Raw genomic sequence first — 22500 nt, 5'->3', positions numbered from 1 at the left:
CTACCTGCTGACACACACACACACGATACAGATGTGAGTCTCTGTGTGTGGCTTCGTCATTAAGGTTTTTGGAGGGTCTGCTGCGTGGTGTCGTGTTTTTGTGCATCAGTGTGAAGAACAGAGTAAGAATCTGTGTTTTCCAGGTGCTTCCTGCTCGGCCTCAGGTGTTTTTGTCTCTGTGGTTTGTGGTTTTCGGGCCGTGGACGCTGACCGTGTCTCCGTGCTCTGGGATGTTGCAGTGCAGCGCGGCGCCTCCTGCTGGAGGACTGGAGACAGCTGCAGGTGAGGCGCAGAGCAGCCAGGCAGGTCCGTCCAGGGGAGTGTGACGGCGTGAGAGCCCAGCAGGGACAGCTGCAGCGGGGACAGGAGGAGGAGTCGGTCCTCTGGAGCTCCGTCCACTGCCTCCTCCGCTGTCCCTCCACTCTGCCGCTGCAGGAGAAAACTGACAGTTCAGGACGCGTCTGCAGTCTGAACATGCCAAGAACTTGTCACAGGTGTGTTCGTACCTGTGTCGGAGTCAGCCTTTGTCGGGGGGAAGCAGACCCAACGTCCTCCTCCTGTGGGTGGTCTGTCCTGCTGGCGCCCCCTCTCAGGAGAACTGAGGTACTGCAGCCCCAAACCAGAGTCCCGAGTCCCCTGAGAGTCCAGAGTGGGAGCCTGAGAGAGAGACGCTTTTAGCTCTCATGATGAATGAATGAATCATGTTTTCACACCTAACAGAATGTAATGACCCAACATATGTGTTATTGTGTGTGTGTGTGTGTGTGTGTGTGTGTGTGTGTGTGTGTGTGTGTGTGTGTACCTGCTGTGTGTGTGTGTGTGTGTGTGTGTGTGTGTACCTGCTGTGTGTGTGTACCTGCTGTGTGTGTGTGTGTGTGTGTGTGTGTGTGTGTGTACCTGCTCTGTGTGTGTGTGTGTGTGTGTGTGTGTGTGTGTGTGTGTGTGTGTCTGTGTGTGTGTGTGTACCTGCTCTGTGTGTGTGTGTGTGTGTGTGTGTGTGTGTGTGTGTGCGCCTGCTGGGTGTGTGTGTGTGTGTGTGTGTGTGTGTGTGTGTGTGTGTACCTGCTCTGTGTGTGTGTGTGTGTGTGTGTGTGTGTGTACCTGCTCTGTGTGTGTGTGTGTGTGTGTGTGTGTGTGTGTACCTGCTGTGTGTGTGTGTGTGTGTGTGTGTGTGTGTGTAGCTGCTGTGTGTGTGTGTCTGTGTGTGTAGCTGCTGTGTGTGTGTGTGTGTGTGTGTGTGTGTGTGTGTGTGTGTGTGTACCTGCGGGGTGTGTGTGTGCAGCAGCTCCACCGTGTGGTTCAGAGCTCTCAGCTGTTCGGAGGTTGACTTCAGCTGTTCAACTGTCAGCTGATCAGAGTCACACATGGACCTGCTGAGTTGCCGTAGTTTCCTGTTCAGGCGGCCGAGGCTCCGCTGGTGAGAGTCGCTCTGTAAACGCAGCTGGACCACATGACACGGACAGTCAGTCCCAGCATGCACTGCTGCGGACGCGGACAGTCAGTCCCTGATCTTACTGCCAAACAAAGCTAACCTTCACACGCAGTCGACCATCTGAAAAAAGCATCACTTGGACACATTAACAAGGTGCTCTGCTGAACCAGGTGAGCTTCAGCAGAGCATCTCCGCTTCGTCTCTGGATCACCTGAACGTGCTCTGACCTGCTGTAGCAGGGTGTCTCTCTGCTGCTGGACGTCCTGAAGCTGCAGACGGCTCTGCTCCAGCTCCGCCTCCTGAACAAGAAGACAAAAAGCATCATTTTGACATAAAGAAAGACTCAGCGTGGTCCTGAGCTGCTGACCAGCTGCTGAACATCAGATCCAGTCAGCCGCTGGCCGTTTACTCTCATTCATTCTGGTTCTTCTGTGTGATCGGTGGACAGATCAGGATGGAGACCTGGTCTGGACTCTTACTGACCAGTTTGTGTTGAGTCTGTCTGTTTCTGCACTGGGTCCTCTGCAGTCTGCCTCTCAGCCTCTCCAGCTCCTCCTTCAGCCTCCTGTCTGAGTCCTGGTCCTGCTCCTCATCGCAGATCACCTGGGATTCCAGCTGGGCTTTCTGGTCCTGATCCTGGACCAGCTGGGCTTCCAGATGAGTGATGTGGTCTTGATTCTGGTCTAGCTGGGACTGCAGTCTGGCCATCTGTTCCTGGCTGCGGTTATAATCTTGTTGGAGGTGGTCCCTGCTGGTTCTGGTCTGCTGGATCGCCCTGTACAGCTGCTCCAGACTCCTGGACAACATGTCCTCGGGGCTGACGGGGCTGCAGAGGGACAGGACAGTCAACAGACATGGACACACAGTTTCTATGTGTTGTGTTGTGTGTCCTGGTCGTGCTCGAGGCTTCTTCCCTCACCGCTCCATGGGGGGCTGCTGGGTCTCTGAACATTCGAGAGTCTGATCCTGAACTAAACTTAAAAACATGACTCAGCTGAACTCACCTGGTGATCACATGACATGTAATCGTTGGCTGAAATCAGCGTCTGCTTGTGAACATTAACAGAGACAGACAGATTACTGAACAGCTGAGCGACGATTCAGCATTGAATCCTGAATGTGTGACGTGTGTGAAGATATAACTGAAGCTCGCAGATGATGAGACGGCCGCGTCTCCTGGGACATTACAGCGTCCACAGTTTACTGAGAGTAAACATCCAGGCAGCACAGACACAACTTCATCTCAGTCTGAAGTGACAGACATGTGCAGAAGGACACTTCAGAGCCACAGCTGAGGACACGGTGCAGCGAACCACCTGCAGCGGGTTAAGTTACCTCAGGAAACAGTCGATCTCGGTTTTGGGGTCACGGTTCAAAGATAACAGAAATGTCAGTAACGCCCGGCCGCCTCGTCAGCTGCTGTGCTCTCACAGAGGAGTCACAGTGAGCTAAAAACTGCTGAGTCATGAGTCCCTGTCCTTCCAAAGGTCAGTCTGTGTGTCCTCAGCTCAGCTCCCGCCTCACTCACCGTGTCTCAGTCCCACCCTGAGCACTGACTGTACAGAGTAGAGTGTGTACTGTCCCAGTATTTACAGTACTTTTTAGGCAGTTAGTACACGAGAAATCACCTCACTTCAGACAGAAAACCATGTGACGTTTGCACTGACGTCTCTCTGATCGACGTGCTCTTTGATCTTCAGCCAATCATTTGCTCATCCATAACAGGCTCAGGATCATCTGACGAGGTGGCCGAGTGGTTAAGGCGATGGACTGCTAATCCATTGTGCTCTGCACGCGTGGGTTCGAATCCCATCCTCGTCGGTCACTGCGTTTTTTGACTTGAACAGAACTCAAACACCTCAGCATTTTTTCCTGTTCATTACTACTCCTGAAATGCATCTTGGGTAACGTGATCACGTGTCAATGAACACAGATGAGTACTCCAGTCCAGATACCTGCACTGGTCTTGATCCAGCTCCTCTGGTGTTCTCTGAACCACCTCAGAATCCAACAAGGCAGCTGTAATCTGGTCCATCTGAATTCTGGTCTGGTCTAGGTGGGTCCTGGTGACTTCATAGTGAGCTCTGGTCTGGTGAAACTGGGCTTTGGTCTGGTCCAGTTGGGCCTGAAGTCTCTGGACTGCTTCCCCAAGAGAGGATTTCTCATCCTGAAGACAGACGGGTAACAAGCAGCAGTTTGTTTGAGCCTCGTCAGAGGCGGCAGAGAGAGTGTGCAGGAGAGCATCCATCCATCTATCATCCAGCCATCATCCATCCATCCATCCATCATCCAGCCATCATCCATCCATCATCCATCCATCCATCATCCATCCATCCATCTATCATCCACCCATCATCCATCCATCCATCCATCATCCAGCCATCCATCCATCCATCCATCATCCAGCCATCCATCCATCCATCATCCACCCATCATCCATCCACCCATCCATCATCCATCCATCCATCCATCATCCAGCCATCCATCCATCTATCATCCACCCATCATCCAGCCATCCATCCATCATCCAGCCATCCATCCATCCATCATCCATCCATCATCCATCCATCCATCCATCATCCATACATACATCCATCCATCCATCCATCCATCCATCCATCCATCCATCCATCCATCCATCCATCCACCCAACATCCATCCATCCATCCATCCACCCAACATCCATCCATCATCCATCCACCCATCATCCATCCATCCATCATCCACCCATCATCCATCCATCCATCCATCCATCCATCCATCCATCCATCCATCATCCATCCTCCATCCATCATCCATCCACCCATCAATCCATCATCCACCCATCATCCATCCATCCATCATCCATCCATCATCCACCCATCATCCATCCATCCATCATCCACCCATCATCCATCCATCCATCCGTGTGCGTGTGTGTGTGTGCGCGTGTGTGTGCATGTGTGTGTTGGTGTGTGTGCATGCATGCACGTGCATGTGTGTGTGTGTGTGCTGACCTGCAGTATGTCGATGGTGGACTGTAGCTGAGACTCTCTGATGTGTTTCTCTTTGGCCACGGCCGCCTGCAGAGCCTCACGCTCCAACTGCACACACACAAGCAAACGTTCTACTTTTACTCCATTACATCGTCAGCTTTAGTTACTTTCAGACTCCTTCCTGTGCAGTGAAAAGCTCGTATCTCCAGCGGTGTTGATGTTGAATGTTTGAGCTGAACTGAAGGATGAAGAGCTCCTTCATGTCTTCCTCAGCTCAGTAAACTGGATCAGCTGAAAAAGCATCGTCACAGAGCTCAAAACAGCCTGTTTGTCTGAGGAACACTATACTGACACACCACCAGGTTACTTTAAGTACTTTAATAATACTCACATACTTTTACTTCAGTGAGATTTTGAGTGCTGTACTTTTACTCGTAGTGGAGTATTTTCACAGCATGGTGTGAGTACTTTTACTGCAGTAAAGGACATGAATACTTCTTCCACTGCTGGTTAACTTTTACACACCAACATTATGTAATTATTATTATTATAACATCCAGGTGTGATTTAAGACACTGTGACTTCCTCGTTGTTACCTGTCCCAGAGTAATCTGTCGGGTTAACTCCTCCCTCAGGCGCTGGAGCTCTGCCTCCAGCTCCATCTGCTGTCTGCTGCTCTCCACCTGTCTGTCCCTATGGGCCTGGGCCTCTATCCGCAACACAGACAGCTCCTCCTGCTGGACGGACATGTCCTGAAGGCAGAGACACAGACAGACAGACAGACAGACAGACAGACAGACAGACAGACAGACAGACAGACAGACAGACAGACAGACAGCGACACGTCTTAACCAGAGAAACATCAAACTTTGCCCTTTTCCCTGTGAGACACACACTGACCTGTCTCTGTGTCCTCGCGCTGTCCTCCAGCTGTCTGCAATGTCTCTGGCTGTCCTCCAGGTGGAGCTGCAGGCTCTGATTTTCAGCCTGCAGACTGTGAACCTGCTGCTGAGCACAACGAGCCTGAGACACAGACACAGGTCACAGGGATCACACACACACACACACACACACACACACACACACACACACACACACACGCACGCACTTAATATACACCTCCTGCCCAGTTTCACCAGTAACCGCTGGCACTGGTTTCCAACAGCTGGAGTCTCTACCTGCTCTCTGAGTCCTCTCAGATACTCCTGAAGTCCACAGATGATTCCCTCCAAATCCCTCTGAAGAGCCTCGTTAGCCAAAATCTGACCTGGAGGAGGAGGAAGAGGAGAAGAAGGAAGAGAGTAGGAGTAGGAGAGAAGTTATATTTTATATCTTCAAAGACCTCTGATTAGCCAATCCGAGGGCTCCAGTTTGAGAGAGACTCTGTGATTGGTCAGTGGTCTCCTCACCATCAGTCAGCTGTTGCTCCAGCTCTTTGATCTCCTGCGTCTCCATGGCAATGCGTGACAGCATGTCATTGAGGCGGTCCTCCAGCTCGTCCTTCTTCCCGCTCATCTTGTCCAACGGCCGTCTGCAACTGGACAACCGGGCAGTCACATGGTTCTGAGAGAGAGAGACGCCAGCCAATCAGAGCAGGTTCACCGGACACTGGCTACCTGTCCTTCCAATATGAGAGTGACGTGGGGTCCTGTCAGTCCTCCTCAGGACATGGACATGGACGCTCTGCTCCACGTACAGTCAGTATCCAGGAGGGAGCAACAGGAAAATCTGACTTTGACAAGCAGTTTGAGCGACAGACAGAAAGCATGACTCAGCTGTTTTCAGTGGAGTTACTTCAAACGGTAAAAGTGCTCGCTCAGCATGTGAGGCGGCGGGATCAATGGCCATTACAGTTGTGTTAATGAGCCAGTTTTCACTTCTCAGTTGCAGCTACAGAGAATTGACACCAAACTCTGAATCGTTTAGTTGGAGAGAAGAAAGATTTAAAGATCAATTCCAGCTAATTCCCCCGTCTGAGCACAGACGTCCACTGAAACACACACATTATTCCACTCGCACTCCATTCCAGAGGGAAACCCCCCACTTCACTTTGTTAGATGACTTCAGTTTCTTTGCAGGTTTGAAACTTCAGAAATCGAAGTCACAGCAGAGAGAGGAAATGGTCAAACTCCGTTAAAACACACAGGAGTTAGCTCACATGACAGAAGCTGCCGTTAGCCTTGGAGCAGCTCAGTGAATGAAATGGTTTCCTCCAGTCGAGCGCGCAAAACTTCAGTGTACAGAGCAAGCGCAGAATCCAGCAGACTGAAGGAGGTTAAACGTCCTCGTCCTGCCAGAGGACACAGGGTTTGTCTGTCTGTGAAATGTCAAATATGGTCAGGAGGTGAACTTCTGCTCCTGAGTTATGGGGTCGAATAACAGCCAGAGAAGAGTTTCTGCACAACATCATGATGTCACGGTGAAGCTGACCTTTGACATTTGGATACAAAATGACATCACTTCATTTTATGCTAGGAGACTTTTTTTAAAAATTTTGTCATAATTAGTGTATGAATTCTTGAGTTATGGCCAAACATGTATTTGGTGAGCCACAGTGACCTTTGACCTCCAACCTTTGACCACCCAACTCTAACCAGCTCATCCTTGAGTGTAAGTGGACGTTTGTGCCAAACTGGAAGATATTCGGTGGTGGGATGGTGCAGTGGCTCTCTGAGCTAAACGCTAACATTAGCATGCTAACCTGTTGATGTTTAGCTGGTGTAATATTTACCACGTGCTTACTGTTGCATGCTAACATTTGCTAATTAGCAGTAAAGACAAAGTGCAGCTGAGGCTGATGGGAGTGTCAGTGGCTCTCTGAGTTTGGTCATAAACAAACACTTGAACATCCATCACTAACAGCAGTCACTTCACCACAGACACCACACAGCTGCTGGCTAACAGCCTCCATGTGCTCCCTCCACCTCCTCTTGTATAACTCAGTTCACAGAAGACAGTGTCTCACCTCCTCCTCCTCCTCCTCCTCCTCTCTGTACTAAAAAACACTTACTCCTCCATCTCTGTCTCCTCTCCTCTGCTGCTCTCCGTTACAAACTTTTCCTCCTCTCCTCTCCTTCTCTCTCCACCTTTCTTTGAATCAACACAGGAAGTCTGTCTACCGCCAATCAGAGAGACAGCTGCAGAGTGACAGGTCATCTTCTGTCCAATGGGAGTAAAGTAAAGCTGGAAAAGTCCCGCCCCTCAGAGGGGAGATCTGGAGGGAGGAGTCAGCAATCTTAAAGAGAGAGAACATGCAACAGAAGCATTCAGACCAAGCTGTGCTGCTTGTGGACGCTTGTTCACAAACCTGAAGTCGAATGTTCAGTGTTTACAGACGCTTTGACTCCTGTCAGGTGGAAAAGCAGCTGAAACTGAACTCAGACTCTCCGAGGACACTAACAGTCAGCAGAATGACTCGACTGCTGCTGCAGATACTTAAAGTCGTATCAAGAAGTAAAGTAGCAGAAAATAACTGAATGAGAATAAATCAATGTACTCAGTAGCTCTCCATAGCTGGAGAACGTGGACGTAGATCTAAACTCAGTGTCCTGAGGGACAAACATGGTGCTAAAGTTCCCACAGGCGCTGGCTCAGTGGAAGGAGATGGGGAATTAGCTCAAATGGTAGAGCGCTCGCTTAGCATGCGAGAGGTAGCGGGATCGATGCCCGCATTCTCCACAAGGCTTTTGACCCCGTGTGGTCTGACATGAGAGCAGAGACTCAAACATCTGGTCTGAGTTCTGCTGGAGACCTCAAACCAGCTGAAAGAGGTCAGTTCTCTGCGCCTAATTACAAAGAGTGAGCGGATGAGTTAGAAGTCAGAAGAACTGAAACAAGCAGGATCGCTTTCATTGTTTCACAGCATCTGAAACATTAAGCTGGACAAACCCTTCATAACAAGGTATCTGACAGTCAGTCCTGTTTCTAATGTGCTCCTTGTAAATTCAGCAAATGGTTCAAAGTTTTTTCTTTCTTGGTGTGAAAAACACTGAGTTGGTTTGTCCCAGCGTGTCGACTGTTACCTCCTCAGCAGGTTGTGGGTCTGTGGGATTAGGCGTCAGTAGCTGTGATTCCAGCTTTTCTGTCTCTCTCTCTGTCTTTCTGCTCTCCTCTGTCCGTCTGTCCATCTGTCTTAGTGTCTCGGCAGCTTCGTCTCTCAGGTGCTCCAGGGTGGACAGTTTCCTGAGGAGCCAGCACAGCGCCTCCTGCTGGGTTCGTAGAAATATTGATATGCTCCTCTGAGCCACCTTCACTTATTTAAAACAAGGTAGTGGAGCACAAAGATGTGTGTAGTAAAATGTCTGTACAACAGTTATCTATCAGGAAGTATCAGGTATCAATGACAGACACTATGTTTCCAGCAGGGTGAACATGAACCCCTGATTCAAACTGTGTTTATGGCTTTATGAAGTGTTCCTGGGCCCTTGAAGTAAAATCATTTATACAATCACGTAGAAAGGTTTTTTAAAAGAGAGTCAAATAAGATTAATAAGTTCTCAAATTCTGTTTAATTCATGTTTTACACAGTGTCTCGTTTTGTGGAATCAGAGATGTACTTTGACTTTGACAGTGAACAGTTAGAGTAATTTGATTTGACTCACTCAATTGTTTGAAATGATTTTGTTGTTTTTTCACTTCATTCTGTCACCACGACTTCTGAACCTCTGCCTGAGTTACACTCATGTGTCTGCATGTGTGTCCGTTACCTGTCTGTGTCTTTTGGTTTCTTCAGGCATTGGCTGGTCAGCCACCGGCGGACACGCTGACTGATGGCTAAACTGCAGGTCAGCCTCAGCTACACACACACACACACACACACACACACACACACACACACACACACACACACACACACACACACACACACACACAGACTCACTCAAATGATACAAAACTCAAGTCAAGTCCATTTTCAAGCAGGTAATTCTCCTGTAAATAAGACGACCATGTAGCTCCTCTTCACTACTTGGACTGTAAAACAAAGAAAACAACAGAGGTGAAGGCAATGGACTGTGTCTTTGCTTGCATGCTAAATGATCGATCATTAAACCGAATTCTCATGTGAACATTCAGACAATGGATTGTACCATAACTTGAGTCAGGTTCAACTTTGCTTTATGAAAACACACTGAATGGTCACCTTAAAATCCACACACCAAAGACACGATAAGACAAGATGATTGAAGGTGATGAACTGCTAATCCATTCAAAGCTACCAAAATCTGGCTGCCAAAACGTTCTGGGAACATTATTTGTTGAGCATGGTTGATTATACGTTACGTCACAATATTCTCTAGATGTTAACTAGAAGTTTAGAAGTCTAGATGTTAACTAGAAGTTAAAAGTTTTTCTGACATAAAACCAATGTGACAGTTAGGTTGCCATAACATTTTGGGAAGGTTAGTTGAGTGTTTCCCCTTAATGGTCTCTAAATGTTATAACAGCAAGTCTTTCTGATGTAAAAACAATGTTATTGTTATGTTCCCAGAATGTTCTGGGAAGGTTAATTGAATAATCTGGGAGGATTACTTGAACATTTCCATTTGACATTGTCCATGTGTTAAAACAGAAAGTTTTTCTGACATAAAACCAATGTTACCGTTTGGTTCTCCAAACATTCTGGGAAGGTTAGTTGAACAAAAAACGCTTTGTTAAAGGCAAAGCAAATACAGAAGTTAATTCGTTGTGACAAGCTCAGTGATGAAAAAGGCTAATGCACTATCAAGCATGAAAAACTGGATGAGTGGCACAGAGAAATATGCTTGGAAAAGTGACACCCTTTAAACCAGAGATCCGTGGAAGGACCGTGGAGATTCCACCGAGCACAGATGTGCCATGTGTTCTGGCCATGACACGGTGGTGTTCCATCCTCCAGGCAGCTTCAAAGCCCACTTGGATCTCCGTTTGACGGAGCATGGCAGAAAGCTGCTTATGTGACACTTCTGAAATGTGACATTGTGCACCCAGTGAAATTGCATGTTTAGAATGACAACGATCAACTCTGCCGGTGGACAAAATGCACAAAGAGGAATTCAGGATTAAGTAAGTATAAAGTGTAACTTTGTTTCAAATGCAGAGCAAATGATATCGATTAACATTATGATTCAACACATGACAAGAAACTAAAGTCTAGTGGAGAATGCGGGCATCGATCCCGCTACCTCTCGCATGCTAAGCGAGCGCTCTACCATTTGAGCTAATTCCCCTGTGAACGCTTACATTTCACACTGCTACAAAAGCAGAGTTCTAGTCAACCCTGATTACTTTGGATGCTGCCGGGCTGTGTGGTCACTGGGAACATGGTGTGCCAAAGACGAGGTGGCCGAGTGGTTAAGGCGATGGACTGCTAATCCATTGTGCTCTGCACGCGTGGGTTTGAATCCCATCTTCGTCGTGTTGCCCTTATCTTATCTTTCATCTGTCACATTTACACAAGCTCCCACGCCCTGCTTACGTTAAATACGTACTCAAATAAGACCCCTCGTGTCGAGAGGCGGTCTGTCCTTCGCCTTAACGCCTCTGTTTAAAGTTAGCACAATTATGGCCCTGTGGCAAAACTCTCTGGATTCTGACAAACAGCCAGTGGTGTTGGCTGCCAGACACCAGGACACCCTGAACAATGGGGGGTGTAGGTCACCCAAGACCAGCACTGGATAGACTCCAAGGGCAGAGAGTCTGAATGCAAGGACCCTGCCCAACAGGATTGTGGAGGAAGTTTAATGACCACCATTGTCATTCGTGATCGGACAGGGAAATTTGCCATTTGCCAACCTTTAAACCAGAGATCAACTTTAGTAAGACTGCTGCCTTCATTTCAGGAAGTAACACGAAGAGCGAACAAAAGTGCCTGAGTTGATTGACAGACCTTTTAATCTGGTCGCCCAATTACTGACATTATGATTCATTATGTCTTGACACAAGATAGGAAACTAAAGTCTAGTGGAGAATGCGGGCATCGATCCCGCTACCTCTCGCATGCTAAGCGAGCGCTCTACCATTTGAGCTAATTCCCCTGTGAATGCTTACATTTCACACTGCTACAAAAGCAGAGTTCTAGTCAACCCTGATTACTTTGGATGCTGCCGGGCTGTTTGGTCACTGGGAACATCGTGTGCCAAAGACGAGGTGGCCGAGTGGTTAAGGCAATGGACTGCTAATCCATTGTGCTCTGCACGTGTGGGTTTGAATCCCATCTTTGTCGTGTTGCCCTTATCTTATCTTTCATCTGTCACATTTACACAAGCTCCCACGCCCTGCTTACGTTAAATACGTACTCAAATAAGACCCCTCGTGTCGAGAGGCGGTCTGTCCTTCGCCTTAACGCCTCTGTTTAAAGTTAGCACAATTATGGCCCTGTGGCAAAACTCTCTGGATTCTGACAAACAGCCAGTGGTGTTGGCTGCCAGACACCAGGACACCCTGAACAATGGGGGGTGTAGGTCACCCAAGACCAGCACTGGATAGACTCCAAGGGCAGAGAGTCTGAATGCAAGGACCCTGCCCAACAGGATTGTGGAGGAAGTTTAATGACCACCATTGTCATTCGTGATCGGAAAGGGAAATTTGCCATTTGCCAACCTTTAAACCAGAGATCAACTTTAATAAGACTGCTGCCTTCATTTCAGGAAGTAACACGAAGAGCGAACAAAAGTGCCTGAGTTGATTGACAGACCTTTTAATCTGGCCGCCCAATTACTGACATTATGATTCATTATGTCTTGACACAAGATAGGAAACTAAAGTCTAGTGGAGAATGCGGGCATCGATCCCGCTACCTCTCGCATGCTAAGCGAGCGCTCTACCATTTGAGCTAATTCCCCTGTGAATGCTTACATTTCACACTGCTACAAAAGCAGAGTTCTAGTCAACCCTGATTACTTTGGATGCTGCCGGGCTGCGTGGTCACTGGGAACATCGTGTGCCAAAGACGAGGTGGCCGAGTGGTTAAGGCGATGGACTGCTAATCCATTGTGCTCTGCACGTGTGGGTTTGAATCCCATCTTCGTCGTGTTGCCCTTATCTTATCTTTCATCTGTCACATTTACACAAGCTCCCACGCCCTGCTTACGTTAAATACGTACTCAAATAAGACCCCTCGTGTCGAGAGGCGGTCTGTCCTTCGCCTTAACGCCTCTGTTTAAAGTTAGCACAATTATGGCCCTGTGGCAAAACTCTCTGGATTCTGACAAACAGCCAGTGGTGTTGGCTGCCAGACACCAGGACACCCTGAACAATGGGGGGTGTAGGTCACCCAAGACCAGCACTGGATTGACTCCAAGGGCAGAGAGTCTGAATGCAAGGACCCTGCCCAACAGGATTGTGGAGGAAGTTTAATGACCACCATTGTCATTCGTGATCGGAAAGGGAAATTTGCCATTTGCCAACCTTTAAACCAGAGATCAACGTTAGTAAGACTGCTGCCTTCATTTCAGGAAGTAACACGAAGAGCGAACAAAAGTGCCTGAGTTGATTGACAGACCTTTTAATCTGGTCGCCCAATTACTGACATTATGATTCATTATGTCTTGACACAAGACAGGAAACTAAAGTCTAGTGGAGAATGCGGGCATCGATCCCGCTACCTCTCGCATGCTAAGCGAGCGCTCTACCATTTGAGCTAATTCCCCTGTGAATGCTTACATTTCACACTGCTACAAAAGCAGAGTTCTAGTCAACCCTGATTACTTTGGATGCTGCCGGGCTGCGTGGTCACTGGGAACATCGTGTGCCAAAGACGAGGTGGCCGAGTGGTTAAGGCGATGGACTGCTAATCCATTGTGCTCTGCACGTGTGGGTTCGAATCCCATCTTCGTCGTGTTGCCCTTATCTTATCTTTCATCTGTCACATTTACACAAGCTCCCACGCCCTGCTTACGTTAAATACGTACTCAAATAAGACCCCTCGTGTCGAGAGGCGGTCTGTCCTTCGCCTTAACGCCTCTGTTTAAAGTTAGCACAATTATGGCCCTGTGGCAAAACTCTCTGGATTCTGACAAACAGCCAGTGGTGTTGGCTGCCAGACACCAGGACACCCTGAACAATGGGGGGTGTAGGTCACCCAAGACCAGCACTGGATTGACTCCAAGGGCAGAGAGTCTGAATGCAAGGACCCTGCCCAACAGGATTGTGGAGGAAGTTTAATGACCACCATTGTCATTCGTGATCGGAAAGGGAAATTTGCCATTTGCCTACCTTTAAACCAGAGATCAACGTTAGTAAGACTGCTGCCTTCATTTCAAGAAGTAACACGAAGAGCGAACAAAAGTGCCTGAGTTGATTGACAGACCTTTTAATCTGGTCGCCCAATTACTGACATTATGATTCATTATATCTTGACACAAGACAGGAAACTAAAGTCTAGTGGAGAATGCGGGCATCGATCCTGCTACCTCTCGCATGCTAAGCGAGCGCTCTACCATTTGAGCTAATTCCCCTGTGAACGCTTACATTTCACACTGCTACAAAAGCAGAGTTCTAGTCAACCCTGATTACTTTGGATGCTGCCGGGCTGCGTGGTCACTGGGAACATCGTGTGCCAAAGACGAGGTGGCCGAGTGGTTAAGGCGATGGACTGCTAATCCATTGTGCTCTGCACGCGTGGGTTCGAATCCCATCTTCGTCGTGTTGCCCTTATCTTATCTTTCATCTGTCACATTTACACAAGCTCCCACGCCCTGCTTACGTTAAATACGTACTCAAATAAGACCCCTTGTGTCGAGAGGCGGTCTGTCCTTCGCCTTAACGCCTCTGTTTAAAGTTAGCACAATTATGGCCCTGTGGCAAAACTCTCTGGATTCTGACAAACAGCCAGTGGTGTTGGCTGCCATACACCAGGACACCCTGAACAATGGGGGGTGTAGGTCACCCAAGACCAGCACTGGATTGACTCCAAGGGCAGAGAGTCTGAATGCAAGGACCCTGCCCAACAGGATTGTGGAGGAAGTTTAATGACCACCATTGTCATTCGTGATCGGACAGGGAAATTTGCCATTTGCCAACCTTTAAACCAGAGATCAACGTTAGTAAGACTGCTGCCTTAATTTCAAGAAGTAACACAAAGAGCGAACAAAAGTGCCTGAGTTGATTGACAGACCTTTTAATCTGGTCGCCCAATTACTGACATTATGATTCATTATGTCTTGACACAAGACAGGAAACTAAAGTCTAGTGGAGAATGCGGGCATCGATCCTGCTACCTCTCGCATGCTAAGCGAGCGCTCTACCATTTGAGCTAATTCCCCTGTGAACGCTTACATTTCACACTGCTACAAAAGCAGAGTTCTAGTCAACCCTGATTACTTTGGATGCTGCCGGGCTGCGTGGTCACTGGGAACATCGTGTGCCAAAGACGAGGTGGCCGAGTGGTTAAGGCGATGGACTGCTAATCCATTGTGCTCTGCACGTGTGGGTTTGAATCCCATCTTCGTCGTGTTGCCCTTATCTTATCTTTCATCTGTCACATTTACACAAGCTCCCACGCCCTGCTTACGTTAAATACGTACTCAAATAAGACCCCTCGTGTCGAGAGGCGGTCTGTCCTTCGCCTTAACGCCTCTGTTTAAAGTTAGCACAATTATGGCCCTGTGGCAAAACTCTCTGGATTCTGACAAACAGCCAGTGGTGTTGGCTGCCAGACACCAGGACACCCTGAACAATGGGGGGTGTAGGTCACCCAAGACCAGCACTGGATTGACTCCAAGGGCAGAGAGTCTGAATGCAAGGACCCTGCCCAACAGGATTGTGGAGGAAGTTTAATGACCACCATTGTCATTCGTGATCGGAAAGGGAAATTTGCCATTTGCCAACCTTTAAACCAGAGATCAACGTTAGTAAGACTGCTGCCTTCATTTCAGGAAGTAACACGAAGAGCGAACAAAAGTGCCTGAGTTGATTGACAGACCTTTTAATCTGGTCGCCCAATTACTGACATTATGATTCATTATGTCTTGACACAAGACAGGAAACTAAAGTCTAGTGGAGAATGCGGGCATCGATCCCGCTACCTCTCGCATGCTAAGCGAGCGCTCTACCATTTGAGCTAATTCCCCTGTGAATGCTTACATTTCACACTGCTACAAAAGCAGAGTTCTAGTCAACCCTGATTACTTTGGATGCTGCCGGGCTGCGTGGTCACTGGGAACATCGTGTGCCAAAGACGAGGTGGCCGAGTGGTTAAGGCGATGGACTGCTAATCCATTGTGCTCTGCACGCGTGGGTTCGAATCCCATCTTCGTCGTGTTGCCCTTATCTTATCTTTCATCTGTCACATTTACACAAGCTCCCACGCCCTGCTTACGTTAAATACGTACTCAAATAAGACCCCTCGTGTCGAGAGGCGGTCTGTCCTTCGCCTTAACGCCTCTGTTTAAAGTTAGCACAATTATGGCCCTGTGGCAAAACTCTCTGGATTCTGACAAACAGCCAGTGGTGTTGGCTGCCAGACACCAGGACACCCTGAACAATGGGGGGTGTAGGTCACCCAAGACCAGCACTGGATTGACTCCAAGGGCAGAGAGTCTGAATGCAAGGACCCTGCCCAACAGGATTGTGGAGGAAGTTTAATGACCACCATTGTCATTCGTGATCGGAAAGGGAAATTTGCCATTTGCCTACCTTTAAACCAGAGATCAACGTTAGTAAGACTGCTGCCTTCATTTCAAGAAGTAACACGAAGAGCGAACAAAAGTGCCTGAGTTGATTGACAGACCTTTTAATCTGGTCGCCCAATTACTGACATTATGATTCATTATATCTTGACACAAGACAGGAAACTAAAGTCTAGTGGAGAATGCGGGCATCGATCCTGCTACCTCTCGCATGCTAAGCGAGCGCTCTACCATTTGAGCTAATTCCCCTGTGAACGCTTACATTTCACACTGCTACAAAAGCAGAGTTCTAGTCAACCCTGATTACTTTGGATGCTGCCGGGCTGCGTGGTCACTGGGAACATCGTGTGCCAAAGACGAGGTGGCCGAGTGGTTAAGGCGATGGACTGCTAATCCATTGTGCTCTGCACGCGTGGGTTCGAATCCCATCTTCGTCGTGTTGCCCTTATCTTATCTTTCATCTGTCACATTTACACAAGCTCCCACGCCCTGCTTACGTTAAATACGTACTCAAATAAGACCCCTTGTGTCGAGAGGCGGTCTGTCCTTCGCCTTAACGCCTCTGTTTAAAGTTAGCACAATTATGGCCCTGTGGCAAAACTCTCTGGATTCTGACAAACAGCCAGTGGTGTTGGCTGCCATACACCAGGACACCCTGAACAATGGGGGGTGTAGGTCACCCAAGACCAGCACTGGATTGACTCCAAGGGCAGAGAGTCTGAATGCAAGGACCCTGCCCAACAGGATTGTGGAGGAAGTTTAATGACCACCATTGTCATTCGTGATCGGACAGGGAAATTTGCCATTTGCCAACCTTTAAACCAGAGATCAACGTTAGTAAGACTGCTGCCTTAATTTCAAGAAGTAACACAAAGAGCGAACAAAAGTGCCTGAGTTGATTGACAGACCTTTTAATCTGGTCGCCCAATTACTGACATTATGATTCATTATGTCTTGACACAAGACAGGAAACTAAAGTCTAGTGGAGAATGCGGGCATCGATCCTGCTACCTCTCGCATGCTAAGCGAGCGCTCTACCATTTGAGCTAATTCCCCTGTGAACGCTTACATTTCACACTGCTACAAAAGCAGAGTTCTAGTCAACCCTGATTACTTTGGATGCTGCCGGGCTGCGTGGTCACTGGGTACATCGTGTGCCAAAGACGAGGTGGCCGAGTGGTTAAGGCGATGGACTGCTAATCCATTGTGCTCTGCACGCGTGGGTTCGAATCCCATCTTCGTCGTGTTGCCCTTATCTTATCTTTCATCTGTCACATTTACACAAGCTCCCACGCCCTGCTTACGTTAAATACGTACTCAAATAAGACCCCTCGTGTCGAGAGGCGGTCTGTCCTTCGCCTTAACGCCTCTGTTTAAAGTTAGCACAATTATGGCCCTGTGGCAAAACTCTCTGGATTCTGACAAACAGCCAGTGGTGTTGGCTGCCAGACACCAGGACACCCTGAACAATGGGGGGTGTAGGTCACCCAAGACCAGCACTGGATAGACTCCAAGGGCAGAGAGTCTGAATGCAAGGACCCTGCCCAACAGGATTGTGGAGGAAGTTTAATGACCACCATTGTCATTCGTGATCGGAAAGGGAAATTTGCCATTTGCCAACCTTTAAACCAGAGATCAACGTTAGTAAGACTGCTGCCTTCATTTCAGGAAGTAACACGAAGAGCGAACAAAAGTGCCTGAGTTGATGACAGACCTTTTAATCTGGTCGCCCAATTACTGACATTATGATTCATTATGTCTTGACACAAGACAGGAAACTAAAGTCTAGTGGAGAATGCGGGCATCGATCCCGCTACCTCTCGCATGCTAAGCGAGCGCTCTACCATTTGAGCTAATTCCCCTGTGAACGCTAACATTTCACACTGCTACAAAAGCAGAGTTCTAGTCAACCCTGATTACTTTGGATGCTGCCGGGCTGCGTGGTCACTGGGAACATCGTGTGCCAAAGACGAGGTTACGTGCTTACATTAAATACGTACTCAAATAAGACCCCTCGTATGAAGTGAAGTCAAAATGAATCCCCCTGGCATCATACGTATGTACTCAACTGAGTAACATTCTTTTGAGACTCCAGTTTCCATTTTGTCTAGTTTTTTTTCTTTTAGAGCCAAAAGCCAAAAAGTGCCTCTGTGAGGCTGTCAATATATTTAGGACAAGAGAAGAATCTTTTTATTAATCCCTAGATATGTAGCCTTGACAAAGTGTGTGGCTGTTAATCAACAGGTCAGTGCCAAAATCAAAAGAAAGGGTTAACTCTTCCATGTTAAGTGAGCACACCATCAGCTGAGCTAATTCCCTGACAAACAACATCGGATCCAGGTCACAGTTTATTGAGGACAGTCACACTTCGATAGTTAGGTGTCTGTCCTGAACCCTCCTCCTCTGCCCTGTACTGGCTGTGTGGTAACTCTTCTGAGGTCAAATCTTTTAGCCTTTCTCCTTTGGCAGATCAACTTATCTCTCATCACTGATCACCAAAGGAGTTTGTAAAGCCAAAAATTTTCTGTCCTTACCTTTACTTTGCTCTGTTCCGCAGTCTTCCAGCAGGGGGTGTGACAACTCCCTGTCAGTGTGAATGTCTGCAGTCTCCTGGGTCTGCAGGGAGGAGGAGGAGGGGGAAGAGGTTCGTGGAGTGGAGGTGATGGTGCTCCTGATGTGTCGAGCCTTGCCGATGTATGGACTCTCAGCCACAAAGTCCACAGTGTTGACTTCCTGATGGGACAGAGAGTGTAAACACTTGAACACAGGTTTAACTGAGATCCTTGAGTGGTATGTTGCTGTTTGACCAAATCTCAATTCCATCTCAGAACAAATCAAGTGAGAAGTGACTGATCAATCATCGTCACCTCAGCTGAATCAGAGAGACGGTGGTGACCTCTGCGCTGAAGGTTCATGTTTCAAACCACTTCCAGATGACCTAAACCGACACCGACACAACCAAACAGACAAACATGCTGCAACAAGTAGCACAGACGACAAAGGACGTGTTTCCAGGGGACACAAAAAGGTCATGAAGTTGGCTGGGACACACTTGTTGCAATGGTTTGTAAGTTTTGAAGTTACTGAACTTACCGTTTCTGTCACCTTCCACAACATATTGTGTCTATATTGTCAGATTATCTAAATTAGCAGGTTTAAAACAGGAAAAGGCAAAGGCCACGTTAATGACAGATGTCTCCTTCATATCTGAATGTGTTGTGTGTATTTGCAGCACATTCATCGTACATTTGGTTGTCTTCCAGGTATTTGTGATAGTTCTGAACAGGATATTTTCTTGTCTGCTTTATGTGTTTTCTTAAGCTGTAGTGCATTGAGCTCTCTCAGCCACCGTACAAGTGCGAAACGCCAAAATGGATGCGAACAAGATTCTGAATGGAAAGTTTAGTTTCAAAAAGTTGTCAGATGGGTCGACTGACAAGACCAACGTTATCTGTGTGTGTTGTCGGTATGAACTTAATTATCACCACAGCACATCCAGTCTGAAACACCACTTGATGGCCAAACACAGTGAATGCGAATTCTCTGCGCCACCTTGTCAAAATCAGGCAACAATGGACGGCTTTCGACAGAGGATATGGACACCACAACTAAGAACAAGCTGACTGCAGCCAGAGACAAGTAATGTTCATTGTTTCTGGAGAGAAATAAGAGGCTGATGAGCCTCTGCTGAATAAACAGAAGAGCATTTAGTCTGACGTGCACTCTGTAACTTTATTTTGTATCACCCTGTTTTGATCCTTTAGAAAGGGCTGTTGAAGGGCTTTTTGTAACCAAGTATTTATTTTTTGTCATCTGTTTATCGACAGTGTTAAATTGTGTGAGATTTTGCTTCAAATGTAAACGACTGCTCAAAGTGAGAATGTCAGTGTGAAGTAATATAACACTACACGTTGTTTTCAATAAAAAAAAACATTTACACAAAGCAAGCTGATCCACTTTTCCATGTTGATAACAGTATTAAAATGATAATTAATGGGACATTTAGAATAGATAAAAATGTGCGATTAATTTGCGATTAATCGCAAGTTAATTATAACATTCATGAGATTAATTGTGATTAAATATTTTAACCAATTGACAGCATTACAAATAACCTAAATGATATTATACGGCACACTCTTACAATTCCAATTAGACAATTCCAATCAGTCATTTGACAGACGCTTTTATCCAAAGCGACGTACATACGAGATTTTCATACATCACAAGGCTCAACAGGAGTCCGTCCTCTGACGCTAATCTCTGCTCCACCTGGACAAAGGTGCTACAAGGTGATGCTCAGAGTGAACAGAGAGGTTTTTTTAAAGAAACAAGATGTTCAGTTAAGAGTTTGGTCTTCAGCTTTTTCCTAAAGATCCAGAGAGGCTCTGCACATCAAATGGAGTTTGGAAAGTTGTTCCACCACCGGGAACCACAGAAGAAGAGTCTGGCAGCGCCAGGTGCCTTTCCTGGGCAGAGCGTAGTGAGCGGGAGGGAGCATAAACCTGAATGAGGGGTTTCAGGTAGGTCGGAGCGGTTTTTGTGACACCGTGAGGTCTATTTTTCAACGGTCTGACATTTTTTTAAGTAATATTTATGTAAAAAATATCATCCGATGTTTTGTTCTCTGGCTTTTTCCATTCAGACATTCTATTGGTCCAATCCAGCATTGGACCATAAAGACACAGCTGTGTGTTCATACAGTCTGGTGTGTTTGTGTGTGTGTGTGTGTGTGTGTGTGTGTGTGTGTGTGTGTGTGTGTGTGTGTGTGTGTCACCTGTACGCTGCAGGAGGGCAGAGGGCTGAATCTGGCATCTATCTTGCAGAACGTCCACTCCTGCTCCAGCTCATAAAGCCTTTGAAAGGCTCCGGTCAACTCAGCTGTTGTCTTCTCCAACTGAAGACACACAGAAGAAGCTGCAGGACGTCTTGTGTTTGAATTAACCAGAGAGACGTTACAAGACACACAGCAAACAGGAAGCGCTGCCAAATTCAGATGCGTTGGACAGTAGAGGCGTCTGACGTTCAGCTCTGTCATGTCTAATAAACGTCATGTTCAATATCTGACAACACGCTTCACTTCAGCACTGAGCACACGTTCAGAATGGATTTCCACGAGCTGCTGCAGACATGCTGAACACTGCACTCACACACACACACACACACACACACACACACACACACACACACACACACACACTCCTCTCGGTGTGAAGGTACCTGGGATCACAAAGCAGCAGAGGGTCTGAGGGAGCTAAGGATGATGGGAGATTGGATGTTAATGTGATGTCAGAATACCTGATAGACCACGCTCAGGAGAGAGACGGGAGGACAAGGCTAGAAGTCCAGAGACAGACGACAGAGAACAAGAAGAACAAGCCTCAGTGAAAGCAGGAGAGAGGAGAGCAGCCATCATGAAACAACCTGAGGTCTGATCTGACAGTCTTCAGATGGACACATTAAACATGAAAAAAAGAGTTCACATAACATGAAGCTGTCCACAGGCTGAGGGGGTTGGACTCCTGAACTCAGTACTTGTACAACTGAGGCTACGTGCTGCTACAGAGCTGAATTTATGACAAAATAAGCAGTAAGAAGACTGATTTTAACCCACAGTAGAGACTGAAAGTCTGTCTCCAACAAGAGTAAACACTGCATGGAAGGGACACACTGACGCACTGGAGGACTGATGTTAAGCCTTCAATGTCCACTCAGACAACTCCTGTGTTTCAGCTGCTGGTCAGGTGTAAACTTCCCTTTTCTCTTCATCTAAAACTGGATTAGACCAAATCACTGAGCGTGACTGATTGATGGTCAGACAGGATTTTGTTATGGTGCTTTAAATTCAAGGCATTTCATTTGCTGAAGAGACAGAAAAACACATTTCTGTTTGTTTCATTTATGATTGTTTTCTCAGTTTAGTTGTCAGAGCATGTATGATGTCACAGTGTACAGGTACAGGTGGACAGATGCGGCTATGGAAACCTACTCTCACATGGATCAACAGATAAACTGGCCCTCGCTCAGTGCTGCTGTTACTGACAGGAAGTCTGGGTGGAGGCAGGAACAGAGCAGACATCTACGAGGCTTAAACCTGAACCTAAACCTGTGTGTGTGTTCCACAGAGAACAGTGTGTGAGTCGACCTTCAGCACAGAGGAAGCGACTGAGGCAGAAGAAGAAAGCAGGACACAACAGGAAGAAGAAGAGACACAGACAGGAGGGTATGAGGGGTCAAAGGTCAAACACGTTTCCTCTCAGGAGGTCAGTCTGGATCAAAGGCACAGTGACACACATGCATACGTGCTGCGTGTGTGTGTGTGTATGTCTGTATGTGTGTGTGTGTGTGTGTGTGCTGCATGTGTCTGTGTGTGTGGTGTGTGTCTGTGTGTGTGTGTGTGGTGCGTGTGTGTGTGTGTGTATGTGCGTGTCTGTGTGTGTGTGCCTGTGTGTGTGTGTGTGTGGTGCGTGTGTGTGTGTGTGTCTGT

At 47.4% G+C, this 22500-nt stretch overlaps 1 protein-coding gene and 17 non-coding genes across 18 annotated transcripts in view; 11 read left to right on the top strand and 7 right to left on the bottom strand.

Annotated features, from left to right (window-relative positions):
- The window catches only part of cntrl (centriolin), a 33414-nt gene that overhangs the window by 7283 nt on the left and 3631 nt on the right, over positions 1 to 22500 (bottom strand). The window contains exons 8-23 of the mRNA XM_070964616.1: positions 20791 to 20910; positions 18548 to 18746; positions 9114 to 9202; positions 8430 to 8612; positions 5817 to 5970; positions 5586 to 5674; positions 5308 to 5430; positions 5004 to 5159; positions 4429 to 4515; positions 3388 to 3599; positions 1916 to 2258; positions 1660 to 1731; positions 1262 to 1441; positions 507 to 657; positions 212 to 429; positions 1 to 7 (exon numbers count right to left, since the gene is read on the bottom strand). The exon at positions 1 to 7 is cut by the window's left edge and continues 103 nt beyond it. Coding sequence (XP_070820717.1) covers positions 1 to 7; positions 212 to 429; positions 507 to 657; positions 1262 to 1441; positions 1660 to 1731; positions 1916 to 2258; positions 3388 to 3599; positions 4429 to 4515; positions 5004 to 5159; positions 5308 to 5430; positions 5586 to 5674; positions 5817 to 5970; positions 8430 to 8612; positions 9114 to 9202; positions 18548 to 18746; positions 20791 to 20910 — 2383 coding nt within the window. The remainder of the gene's footprint in view (positions 8 to 211; positions 430 to 506; positions 658 to 1261; positions 1442 to 1659; positions 1732 to 1915; positions 2259 to 3387; positions 3600 to 4428; positions 4516 to 5003; positions 5160 to 5307; positions 5431 to 5585; positions 5675 to 5816; positions 5971 to 8429; positions 8613 to 9113; positions 9203 to 18547; positions 18747 to 20790; positions 20911 to 22500) is intronic.
- Positions 3172 to 3253, top strand: trnas-gcu (transfer RNA serine (anticodon GCU)). The gene has a single exon. It is a non-coding gene; the product is annotated as a tRNA-Ser (tRNA).
- trnaa-agc (transfer RNA alanine (anticodon AGC)) lies at positions 8013 to 8085 on the top strand. The gene has a single exon. It is a non-coding gene; the product is annotated as a tRNA-Ala (tRNA).
- Positions 10541 to 10613, bottom strand: trnaa-agc (transfer RNA alanine (anticodon AGC)). Its single transcript has one exon. It is a non-coding gene; the product is annotated as a tRNA-Ala (tRNA).
- Positions 10720 to 10801, top strand: trnas-gcu (transfer RNA serine (anticodon GCU)). Its single transcript has one exon. It is a non-coding gene; the product is annotated as a tRNA-Ser (tRNA).
- trnaa-agc (transfer RNA alanine (anticodon AGC)) lies at positions 11348 to 11420 on the bottom strand. Its single transcript has one exon. It is a non-coding gene; the product is annotated as a tRNA-Ala (tRNA).
- On the top strand, positions 11527 to 11608 carry trnas-gcu (transfer RNA serine (anticodon GCU)). The gene has a single exon. It is a non-coding gene; the product is annotated as a tRNA-Ser (tRNA).
- On the bottom strand, positions 12155 to 12227 carry trnaa-agc (transfer RNA alanine (anticodon AGC)). Its single transcript has one exon. It is a non-coding gene; the product is annotated as a tRNA-Ala (tRNA).
- trnas-gcu (transfer RNA serine (anticodon GCU)) lies at positions 12334 to 12415 on the top strand. The gene has a single exon. It is a non-coding gene; the product is annotated as a tRNA-Ser (tRNA).
- trnaa-agc (transfer RNA alanine (anticodon AGC)) lies at positions 12962 to 13034 on the bottom strand. The gene has a single exon. It is a non-coding gene; the product is annotated as a tRNA-Ala (tRNA).
- Positions 13141 to 13222, top strand: trnas-gcu (transfer RNA serine (anticodon GCU)). The gene has a single exon. It is a non-coding gene; the product is annotated as a tRNA-Ser (tRNA).
- Positions 13948 to 14029, top strand: trnas-gcu (transfer RNA serine (anticodon GCU)). The gene has a single exon. It is a non-coding gene; the product is annotated as a tRNA-Ser (tRNA).
- trnas-gcu (transfer RNA serine (anticodon GCU)) lies at positions 14755 to 14836 on the top strand. Its single transcript has one exon. It is a non-coding gene; the product is annotated as a tRNA-Ser (tRNA).
- trnaa-agc (transfer RNA alanine (anticodon AGC)) lies at positions 15383 to 15455 on the bottom strand. The gene has a single exon. It is a non-coding gene; the product is annotated as a tRNA-Ala (tRNA).
- On the top strand, positions 15562 to 15643 carry trnas-gcu (transfer RNA serine (anticodon GCU)). Its single transcript has one exon. It is a non-coding gene; the product is annotated as a tRNA-Ser (tRNA).
- On the top strand, positions 16369 to 16450 carry trnas-gcu (transfer RNA serine (anticodon GCU)). The gene has a single exon. It is a non-coding gene; the product is annotated as a tRNA-Ser (tRNA).
- On the top strand, positions 17176 to 17257 carry trnas-gcu (transfer RNA serine (anticodon GCU)). The gene has a single exon. It is a non-coding gene; the product is annotated as a tRNA-Ser (tRNA).
- trnaa-agc (transfer RNA alanine (anticodon AGC)) lies at positions 17803 to 17875 on the bottom strand. The gene has a single exon. It is a non-coding gene; the product is annotated as a tRNA-Ala (tRNA).

The sequence above is a fragment of the Chaetodon trifascialis genome, chromosome 6, assembly GCF_039877785.1.
Source record: "Chaetodon trifascialis isolate fChaTrf1 chromosome 6, fChaTrf1.hap1, whole genome shotgun sequence".
NCBI classification, from domain to species: domain Eukaryota; kingdom Metazoa; phylum Chordata; class Actinopteri; order Chaetodontiformes; family Chaetodontidae; genus Chaetodon; species Chaetodon trifascialis.
The sequence above is the reverse complement of the archived record's forward strand: the minus strand, read 5'-3'. Positions and strand labels throughout refer to the sequence as shown.